This window comes from Fukomys damarensis, unplaced genomic scaffold (assembly GCF_012274545.1).
Source record: "Fukomys damarensis isolate Sample0158 unplaced genomic scaffold, DMR_v1.0_HiC HiC_scaffold_37, whole genome shotgun sequence".
Classification (NCBI taxonomy): domain Eukaryota; kingdom Metazoa; phylum Chordata; class Mammalia; order Rodentia; family Bathyergidae; genus Fukomys; species Fukomys damarensis.
This window is the reverse complement of record NW_022900949.1, coordinates 50,189,067-50,200,675: the sequence shown is the minus strand read 5'-3', so window position 1 is coordinate 50,200,675 and position 11,609 is coordinate 50,189,067. Positions and strand designations below refer to the sequence as shown.

The 11,609-nt window shown below is 35.3% G+C and overlaps 1 protein-coding gene across 10 annotated transcripts in view; it reads right to left on the bottom strand.

Annotated features, from left to right (window-relative positions):
* Positions 1-5,480: 5,480 nt before the first annotated feature.
* The window catches only part of Nck1 (NCK adaptor protein 1), an 87,251-nt gene continuing 81,122 nt past the window's right edge, over positions 5,481-11,609 (bottom strand). For all 10 annotated transcript variants that reach the window (XM_010625524.3, XM_010625521.3, XM_010625520.3 and 7 more), the window contains 2 exons: positions 8,148-8,860; positions 5,481-5,837 (listed from right to left, as the gene is read on the bottom strand). In XM_010625524.3, coding sequence (XP_010623826.1) covers positions 5,643-5,837; positions 8,148-8,860 — 908 coding nt within the window. In that variant the 3' untranslated portion in view covers positions 5,481-5,642. The remainder of the gene's footprint in view (positions 5,838-8,147; positions 8,861-11,609) is intronic.

Genomic DNA, 11,609 nt, shown 5'->3' with positions numbered 1-11,609 from the left:
TTTATTAGATTAAAACCCTTACTTAATGCTGCCAAACTGTGGTCCTTCTGTAGTTATATTTTCTTCTCTATAACTTCCCTAAGTAACTCTTAAGGTGGAGAATCAGGGTTTACTCAAATAGCCCTTTGTTAAAAGTTCTGTATTTAAATAAAACAAATATCATTTTTATCAATTTTAAAATTTGAAAACCAAAAACAATGCTCTATAATAACAAAAATCTACATAATTTTCAAATGATTTTGGCTGCTTTCATTTAATCACTAGTTCTGTTAATTAGAGCACACAATATTCTGAGGTCAATTTCACCCATGATCTCCTTTGATTATGCTATATAAACACCCTCAACCTTACTCTGGAATGATGAATTTACTCTTCGAGGCCCTTCTCCAGTAGGCATTGCACCACTATAGCAGGCTGATGAAATCTTTGTCCATTTTCCTTACACCTGCACCTGAGCAATAGAATATTTGAAGTTGGATAAGTATCTCCAACAGCTATTTAAACATGCAGATATACAATGACAGAACAGCTGTGCTGGTTAGCTTTCTGTTACTTGGACAAAAATACCTAAATACCTCAGAGAATCAATTTAAAAGAAGGAAAGGTTTTTGGCTCACAGCTTCAAAAGATTTCGGCCCAATCACTTGGCCTGGGCATTTTGAGCCTGTGGTGGGACAGTACATCACAGCAGGAACATACAGAGTCCAGCAAGCAGAGAGGAGAGAGGAGGGAAACAAGTAACAATAGCTCCTCCAAGGGCATGCCCCCAGTGACTTAACTTCCTTCTATTAGATGGCCACTTCCTAAAGGTTCCACCACAATGGAGAAGTGCTACAGGCTGGGGACTAAGCCTTCAACAAGAGGCCTTTGAGCACATTCAAGATCTAAACTACAACAGTTCAAAATTTTTTTTCATTTTGACACCAAGTAATTATCATATCCCCAGATGAAATTAGTGTGTTTTCTATAACATACCTCGGGTCTATCTGTAATCCAGAAAACATATCAAAACAAGTTTGTTTGACATGACTTTCTCTGCAAATTTTAGTACTCAGGGAATGCTAACTTCCTAAATGCTTGAAAATACAAATAACTATTCCTGTCTTTAACACCTGGCAGTCCCTTTCTAGAGACATTTCTCCATAGTCTAAGATGTACATTATCTGAACCTAAAGTTTACTTAAAGCAACAAAATACATTAACTTTTATATCTGTTTTAAAGTAGCTACTAATAACATTTGCCTGTTTGAAAGTCACTTATTCCACGAGGAACAAAACAAAAATACTGAAAGAGGGAACTGAGTACTGTGCCTATTATAATTACAAATAAAAATTGCAACATTATTCCAAAATAACCGAGACCAGCTATCCACGTGCTTTAAGTAATTTGAATGGAAACATTTAAAAATCAGTCAATTCTGCAGGTAACTTAAATGTTTGTGCTAAGCCACTGTAGGCATCAGGCAGGCCAATTCTGAAATATGTGATATAAGGAAATTACTCTAGACAGCAAACTATTCTCAAAGACACTTTGGTTTAAAACACATCTGTGAACATGGCTAATGATAACCTAAACTTTTCTTCTTGCTTTTCAAAACAGCAATCCATTTGTTCTACTCATTAGACAAGTCTTACAACATGTACACTTTCAAACCAAGAGGACCTCATAAGTAAACTAGAAATATACATTTCAATTCTTGTCAGCTAGATCATGTAACAGCAAGAAATCAGGGTGTGGAGCGTGCATATTTTGCTTGTCTTGTCAGTTTAGAATATGGCAGTATTGAGTCACACAAACCTGCTAAATACCAACAGAATCAGCTTATCAGGAGCAAGCCAACCTTTCCTACCAATAAACCAAACAATGCCCATCAGTAATCTCCCATTAAGTCCACAGAATGCTGTTCAAAACACAAAAGAAGGCTATTATCTATCCTATCCTCAACGTCCCTTAGGAAAGTGTCCACAGTTGTGAATTTGAAACTACTAAAAGATCGATCTATGCAAGATTACAAAGGACTCCCCTACTTCCTAGCAAAGATTTGTGATGGAAAAGTTGAAGCATGTTATAAAGCTACATTCCTAATTGGTTGATTTGGATAACGCATCTTGTTTCTGAAAAGTGAGAATTAGCAGCTTCCAAGCCAAAAATGCTCCATGTAACAGGACGGGGAATAACTCCATTAGAGACATAAACTAGGGGATGCTATAAGGGTTGGGAGACAGACTGTATGATACTGTAAATTTTTGCAGCAGGTACATTGGTAAAAATAGTTATCATCTGTATTAGGTCCATCTGATAGCTAACTTACAGGAATTCGCTTTTAGTGTTACCAGCTTCTCGTTTTTAAAAGAAAACCACAACTGAATTTTATGTGAAATTTCCCCAACTTTAAAATGTTAACTTTTTTTTTAATGGGTTTTAACCATGTTGCTCAGGCTGGCCTGAACTTCTGGGTTCAAAGGATCCTCTTGCCTCAGCCTCTTGAGTATCTTGGACTATAGGCACTACCACCACCACACTAAGCTTCAGCACTGCATAGGTTGCACAGTATTCCCGTGTAAGGCCATTGTTTGGTTGTAACCTGAACAAAGAACCTGCCAAGAGGTGGGGCTGTAAATTTCAGACTTCTTGGAAAAAAGTGCTAGGTCTGCCAGAAGGAACACGTTTTTCCCTAATTTTCAGAAAGGTACTGTAGTACACACTGACCTTGCTTCTTTGCTATTGCTGGATTACGTGATAAGGCATTACAACAGCTAGAAATAATCTACATGCCATTTATGTATAAGGATGACCTTATTCTAAAACAAGCTTTCCTATTCTAGCAATGGCAATGGCTTTCCTATTTTGTTTAATGACCTGTGAAAGCTTTTAGAGGTGTTAGGTGCTTGTGCTAAACTGTATATAGTATGCTTTGTGTCATAAATTTGTGACTATATTGTCTGAACCTTAAGGATTTATGGTCAAATAAGGGTTATCATAGTAATTGCTTTTGTTATTAAATATATACATATGTTTATGCATATATTCTAAAAAATTTCAAAGATTTTGGACATGTTATTTGTAGAAGTGGCTGGGAGGGATTACATGTGCTATGTACACTTAAATTTGGTAACTAAGCCCCTTATATGCAGTAAACTTCTGTGATACTTTTTCCAGGACCTTCCTAGTCTTAAGACTAGCACACACAGAGCAATAATGTCATGATATACACACCAGAATGGGAATGTAAGTCCTACTACTACCTAGCTATGTAGCTATTCTATAAAGTTGTTCCAATTCTGAACAAAACTGCTTCAAATAACATACATGCTTATAAAAATAGCCATTAGTTTAAGAACTGGTTTAACGCTTAAAAAAAATGCTTAAGTACAAAGTAGTTCCCACTAAGGTTTTTATTCCACAAATGAGAAGATAATAGATATTAACACATATCTGGAACTCTACAGCTACAATAGTTTGTTTTTTTGAAACAGCTTACTATGTAGTTCAGGCTGGGCTTGAACTCACTATAGAGCCATGTAGCCCAGGCTGGCAATGAACTCAGCGATATTCCTGGCTCTGCCTAAGTGCTGGGGTTATAGGTGTGCCACCAGACTGACTCTACAATAAATCTCATTATTGCACAGGAACATGCATTCTGCTTCCAGCGCTACACTATTCCTAGCTACTTTCTCAAATTTCTGCTTTATTAATATCAGCTCAGCAAGGGTTTGCTATAAATAGCTCACTTTTGTGACATGAGGTAATAATTGCTCCTTTTAGATATTTTTTTTCAGAAAGAAGATTGGGGAACCACAAAGAGAAAATAAAAAGAAACCATACCATCATCATCAAATATATGTTAAAAATAAAAAGTTGCTTACCAATCATTCTACAATCACTTTTAAACTGTTTTCTTCTGTATTCATATGACTTTTGCAGCAACAAGGTAAGATATGTAACGTTTATTTCCTGAAAGTTATCTAATAATTACCGTACTAAACAAAGGAATACTCAGATACTGAAATATGAACTAAAAAGCTTTAAAAGCAGATGCTATAAAGGTGAAATTTGTTACACCAAATGTCTTATTTGCTAACTCCTGTTGTTTACTGGGAGAAGGGAGGACTGCCACCCAGTGGTAACTTTAGTCTTTTAATGATTTAAGATTTAAATAATAAAAATTAAAATGATAAAAAAAAACCTTCATAAACCACACATTAAATTTTATAATCAGTAGTTCTGGTGAATTAAATGTCTTTACGCAAAGAGTACAAATATTTACATGCTTGGGCAGCACTGGGGATATTTTTGAAAATATATGATTTTCCATTGTTTACTAATTATATGGTTTTAATACTTAAGTAAAATATTGATGATTTCTTTGTGTAAATTTAAATTTCCAAATTAATGAAAAGTGTGACCATAAAATATAACTAGTTTTCTTCTGTGGCCTGTAGAAGTAGCCTCAATTCTCTCATTCATACACTAAAACTCCTACTTGGTAAACAAAAATATGACTTTTTAAATAATTCAATTTTATCTAATCATAGGCAAATTTCCTTTTTCCATTAGGCACATATATTAATTTTAGTGTCCCAATCAACAAAACAAAACTAAAATAAGGAGGGGCTAGGAATGTAGCTCATGGCAGAGTGTTTGCCAGGCTTCAATCCCCCACATCTTTAAAAAAAAGCTGAAAGAGGGAAATGGAAATAGGAAATATCATTATCGCTTACAATGACTGATGTATGTTTGGGAGGGGGAAAAAATTCATATACCCCATTGCCTAATTCCCCAAAACTTGGCCATAACTTTTTTCACACTGACATAAACATAACATGTACAAATACAAGAAACTCTGGTAAAATAACACTTGAGGAAAAAGCACTACAGTATCCCTTACTGTTTGTTTTAAAAGTTCAGTGTCTCAAAAACTCTCTTGAACAATGAGATGCAAAAAAAGCACCAAAGAAAATATTTAAGAATTTAGAGATTTTTGTTTCAACTATAAATAAAATTGTATAACATGTTTTCTAACTTATGTCCCATTTGTTTTGTAGTACACTGCAGACAATGAAGACATTTTTTAAAAATGGCATATACAACCTATTTGGTTATTTACAATGGGTGGTGACAAAAACAATAACCTGAAAATAATTTCTAATTTTCCATTTATTATTGCTATTTAGTCACAGAAAAGATAACACTTTCCAAGAAATTTACTTTAGCATATGTCATATATAGATATAATTTTATATGAAGAGAAACTATGGCAGAACTAGCAGGGGTCTTTATAAGGAAATACAAGGAAGGCAATAGAGGAATTCTTCCATACAGATTTCTGATCTGCATTATTTGATTTTTTTTTCTCAAAATATAAAACCTTAATATTAGAAGCAAAGAGAAAAACAGCAAAGAAAAGAATAAAAGACCAAGGATAAGAAATTGTTCTACGCTGAGGCATTGCTTATATATATATATATATATATGTGTGTGTATGGGCTGAATGATAACAAAAATATTTATGTATTATGATCAATTCTCATACAGAGTTAGAAACAGCAATTTCCAATCAAGCAGGATTGGACCAACATTTTCTCAGTCTTCAATGACATGAGGAATAAGCTGTATTAACAGTCACTTCTGATTAGCAGTATCATGATAAATGTTTGACAAGATATAACTTTTCTCCTTGTTCACTTGTAAAAATTGGTGCCTTTTTGTAATGTTCTACAAGTTCTTCCATGGTGCTGAATTTACGCTGCCCAATGCAGTAGAAGGTCTCTTTTAGCTGGACTTTAAAATGCTTGTTTTTCCCTTGTGCTTTTAGTGATACTGAAAAATCATTTGGCTAAAAGAGAAAAAAAAAAAAAAATGACAGTAAACATTTTGAAAGCCATAAACATTTGAAAGCATTTTTATATTAAACTGATAACTGTTAGAATCTGAGTACTAAATACTAGGCACTATGCTAAATTATTTACAGATTAACTCCTTCATCCCTCAAAACAAACCTTTTTTACAGTTGCAAAAACTCAGGCTCAAAGAAACTAACTAGTCCAGTATCATCCATCTAGTTAACAACAAAGGCAGGATTCAAACCTGCATTAATACATATATTTAAAGAGTTTCTTAACACCCGTACTGGCCACAGCACAACTACAGCAAATCCTTTAATATCTAAGGAACAAAAGTTTTCTTCTCTCCAGGCAGACTACTGAACACCTGAGAAAATACCAGTCATTCATACTACTCCCCTTCAATTTGCAGCTAACAGTATCTGACTTAGAAATAGTACTCTGAATTATCAAATATAAAGGATACACAAGTAAGAATCTAAACTCTAATAGTGGTTCACAAACTCAAATACCAACAAGAACCAAAAGAATAATGTAAATAGGACAGAGGGGTTGACAGTGTATGGCCAATCTAAAGAAACTGAACACTTTTCATTTGTGAATGTTGCCTTGCAGAAACAGGATTTCATACTGGCAGCAGTTCTTTCAATTTTAAAAGAGAAATCTGAAGTCTGGACATAAGCCTCTTTTTATTTATTTACTCAAAGTTTCAAACAACAATACTCTTCCCTATTACTAACCACCTGCCATTCTGAGGAGTTAGCTACAGGCCCCATCTCCCCAAGATTCCTATCAGGACATTAATCTCAATCTGTCTTGCTATAATTTTTGACTTTCAATCTTTTGTGTAATACATATTCATTTTTGTACAACTACATTCACATAAAGACAGTACTAATCATGACAAGTGAAAAAGTACAGTGTGGCAATATTTATCAAAGGCAATTTTTAAGGGAAATAAGTAGCATCAAATTTCAGTATCCTAGACAATACTCAAGACACCAGCTATATTATTCATTTTTCACGGTTTTAGTTTATTAGCACTGCAATGTAATTTACCTCTCACTACAACTCGATTTCAAACACAGTATTAAAAAGGTTTTTTGTTTTTGTCTTTTTGGAACCAGGGATCGAACTCAGGACATTGCACTTGCAAGGCAGCCAGAGGAAACACTGAGCTAAATCCGGCCCTAAAATAGGTTTCTGAAGTATATAATTAAAGTGTATTTCAACTTCCAAACAACCAATTTAAGAAGAAACTTGAATATAAATTTTTTAATTTAGGGATTCCCTGTAAGAACTACAGTGATTATCTTTTATATATATATCATCTAATAACAATTTAAGACATGTTTTCCTAATTTAATCTACTGCATTATTCTATTTTTAATAAAGAAGCCAACTTCCATTTTCTCCATTTTTCAGCTTACTGGAACAGAAAATATTCAAGGAAAGCAAAATCAAGATAATTGGGTAAGGCCAAATATCCCAGTATGGTATCACTGCTCGTTATGGTTGCAACTTAAAATGTCCAAAAGTCTCATGTGTTCAGGCTTTTGGAAGGTGACTGGCTAATGGGAATGCTATACTGATCAGTGGATTAATTCAATGATCAGTTCCTAGCTGAATATGTTCCTAGGAGCTGGGGCCTGACTGGAGGTGGAACGCGGGGGGGCATGCCTCTGAAGAGTCTCTCTTCCCTCTGGTTCTTCCTCTGTCTCTGCTTCCTAGCAGCCATGGGTAGGGCAGCTTTCTTTTACTACACCCTTCCACCATGCTGCTTCTATCTTGGAGCCAGCCAACCACGAAGGGAACCCTCTGAAACCATGAGAGAAAAAAATAAACCTCTTAAGTTGTGTATATGAGGTTTTTTATCCCAGAGTTGAGAATGTGACCAATACACCATGGCAGCCATCTTTTACTTAAAGTAGATACACTTATAAAGAACACTGACTTTAACTTCAGAACATTCATGCGTATGTTCCAGCTTACAACTTGGCTAACTTCAAGGAAGGCATTTAACCTCTCCAATCTTTTTTTTTTTTTTTTTTTTTTTTTTTTTCGGGTTAAAACAATTTTTTTTACCTTGTGCTTATAAGGCAGGCACAGTGCCACTGAGCTAACCTCTGGCCATCCAATCTGCTTTTTTTTTTTTTTGTACCAGAGATCAAACTTGGGTCCTTGTGCTTGCAAAGTAGGTGGCAGAACCACTGAGCTAAATCCCTGGCCCCCAATCTTCTCTTTAATACCCATTAAAATCTTCTCCAATCTTCTTTTTAATTTACCTTTGAAGATCAACTTACCGAAGATTCGCTATCACGGATGAGAAAATCTCCTTCATGTCCCCTTTCATTTAATGCCATTTCTGCTTGATGTCTGGTAACTTTGCCATAATACCAAGGATTGCCAGCAAATTTTCCAGTAAGTGAAGGCCTAATATAATCACATTGCGGAGGTGGTGGTTCAAAACTTGAAGTTAATGAGTTATTCTGCATAATGGTAACGTAGTTTTTTGGCACCAGACCAACCATACCATTGATCTTCCTGCATTTCCACCACTCCGGGTCATTTTCTGGCTTTTCAATAACATCCATTACGTCGCCTTTCTCAAAATTAAGTTCTTCATCATTGGATGAACTGAATGGGTAAAGAGCCTGTACCACATGCAACACTTGCCCAGTATTTAGGTTACTGACAACCGCTGCTAATTTCTCTGACAGTGATCCCACATGGTCACCCAAAGGACTGTCACCTTCTTCAGTTACATAGTTTGAAGGGAACCATCCAATTTGTCCATTGTAGCTACCCCGCCACCACCCATCACTGCATTTCTCCATGACAATCACTTTTGTTCCTTTTATCAATGATAATTCATCTTCTCTCTCAGCCATGTAGTTAAATTTCACATAGGCAGGCATGTTGAGGTCATAAAGACGTTCTCCTGGGTCAACAAAACTGTCATCAGCAGGAGACGCAGAATCTGGAACACTAGGTTTTCTTTTCACTTTTCCAATGCCTGTTTAAATAAAAATAAGGCAATCATAATACAAAACAATGAACTAGACCCTGTTGCTAAACCCCAGCAAGTAATCATATCCTAGGCAGGGTTAAACCCCCAGTAAAACTGCCATATTGCACATGTCTTAATGAAGTTTGAATGTTAAATAAATTGTATATTCACTAAAAAAAAGAGAATACAAAAACAATGAGTATAAACACAGAAAACCTAATTTCTATTATACAAAGATCTTCTAGTCTATATAGTTTAAGCCTTTACATGTAGATAACAAATTTATGTCTGCAACCATCTTTTTGGAAACAGACACAAATTCTTTTTCCATAATCAAATAAAGATTTTCAGTTATATGAGACTTTACCTTCACAACTTTTCTCTGGACAAACACCTTGAAATAACTAACTACAAAATGGCCTTAAACTGATTTTCTCTTAAATGTTAATATATATTATTTATCTCATAGCTACAATATTAAGTACACAAAGCTTCCAACAAAACCACATCTGCCTTGGTCATAGTTTATTAATCTATATAAAAAATAAAACTGACTTAAATTAGAAGTACATATGCAATATAAAATTATAGTTACATCTGGGTTATCTTCTCATTTACTTTTTCACTTTCTAGACCCAAATAGCTCTATTTATATGTTTATGTATTTATTTTTAATTTTAGTTATTTTTTTTCCTACTGGGGATCACACTCAGGACCTTGTGCTTGCAAGGCCAAGCGGTAGAACCACTGAGCTAAATCCCTGCCTCTCATATGTTTATTTTAAAATAATTTAGTTATTTGTCTCTCTTGATGCCATTCACATATAACCTCCACAAGGGCTGAGAATTTCGCTTACTTTGTCCACAGACATAATCCCAAGGACCCTATGCAGTGCTTAGTATACAGAAAATGCTTAATATGTACTGGTTAAAAGAGATGAATAAATTATCAAACAGTACTATCATCACAAATGTATGCTACCTGAAGTTCAGTCATGTATTTTCAAGACTGCCAATGACTTAGCATGTTGATTCTGTTTTGCTTTACCTGGAAAACTAAGACTTTTCCTGGTTAAACTTCTCAAGCTCCTCCTATCTCAAAATTTTTTCTCATTAATCTCATTCTCTTTCTTTAGGCAGCTCAGTCCTCAAACCCTGATCTTTCTAGGTTTTTAGAATCATCTTTTCTGACTCTTTCAGGACTGTTCACTATCTTTGTTTTTCTCCTATTTAGTCCTGTCAGTGTCTGACATGAGAACAGAGAAAAACACATGAGAACCTCTTCTACTCCAAAATAAACTGGCTTTAACTTTGCTATTCTTTTTAAGATATATCAGTTTTTTAAAAGTTGTCTTCTCAGGTCAGGGATTTAGCACAGTGGCCCTGCACCTAAAGTTGTCTTCTCCTTTTTCAATTTTTTTGCCACTCCCTCTATAATCTGATTTTCTATCTCAACTACTCAACTAAAACCTACCTTATGAAAATTGTACTGCCCTCTTACTGCCAAAGTAGTATGTTTCAGAGACCTCAGCCTTCTCATTATTTTCACATGGTAACCAAGGCCCCAGACCACTACTCCATTCATTATGTTTTCTCCTTCTCTGACTTCTATGCCTCCTGTTTTCTATTTAAATATTCTTATATACTTATGTCTGGATTTCTGTACACCCTTTTATTATAAAAGGGCACTGCACTTGTTTACTTGGCTGTTTTCCTTAATATAAAAATAAACTTACTGAGGACAGACAACTAGTTTTTTTTCTATTTCCAGTGCTTACTTAGCATTAATACCAAGTACATTTGTAGTAGGAACACAGTCTCTGAATATATAAGTGAATGTTTTCTTAATTAATTTTTTTTTGAGACAGGGTCTTAATATGTAGTTGAGACTAATCTGGAACTCACTATGTAGCCCAGACTGGTCTCGAACTCAGAGCGATCCTCCTCCTGCCTCAGCCTCCCGAGTGTTGGGATTACAGGCATGAGCCATCACGCCCAACTGAATGTTTTCTTAATTAAAAGTGTTTCCAAACTGCCTACTTAGCTTTCACCTCTCAAGAAAAAAAAAATTGTTCCCCCCAGGACTGGGGATCTTATCTTTCAAGAAATTCTTTTTTTTGTTTGTTTTTTTGGTACCAGGGATCAAACTTGGGTCCTCGCACTTGCGAGGCAGGCCACCGAACCACTGAGCTAAATCCCTGGCCCCTTTCAAGAAATTCTTAATTTTCATTCTAACATCTATATACAAATTTCTCAGATTTCTTTGTAGCTCTAAGCTCATTCTGGAATTCAAGCACCAGAATTCCAACCGTTACTAAACACTAACAGAATGTATCATTAAGACCTTAGCCCCAACAATCATGTCCAAACAAAATAATGCTTCCTGTACTCAAAAATCAACATTCCCTCTTCCACCTTTCTTATTTCTAGCTAACAGTATCATTCTGAAAAATCACAACCTCAGGAGCGACAACACCAAAAATGGCAGCATAGGGAACTCCAAAAAAAGCAATTAATGTGCTGATAAATACTGTTAGAATCAATTACACTACAGAAAAAAACATAAAGCCAGGGATTTAGCTCAGTGGTTTTGCCGCCTGCCTTGCAAGCACAAGGACCCGAGTTCAATCCCTTGTATCCGCCCACAAAAAGTTTGAAAATAATTTTGGAACTGGGGATTTAGCTCAGTGGTTCCGCTGCCTGCTTTTTAAGAGCCAGGTCCTGAGTTTGATCTCCAATACAAAAAAAAAAAAAAA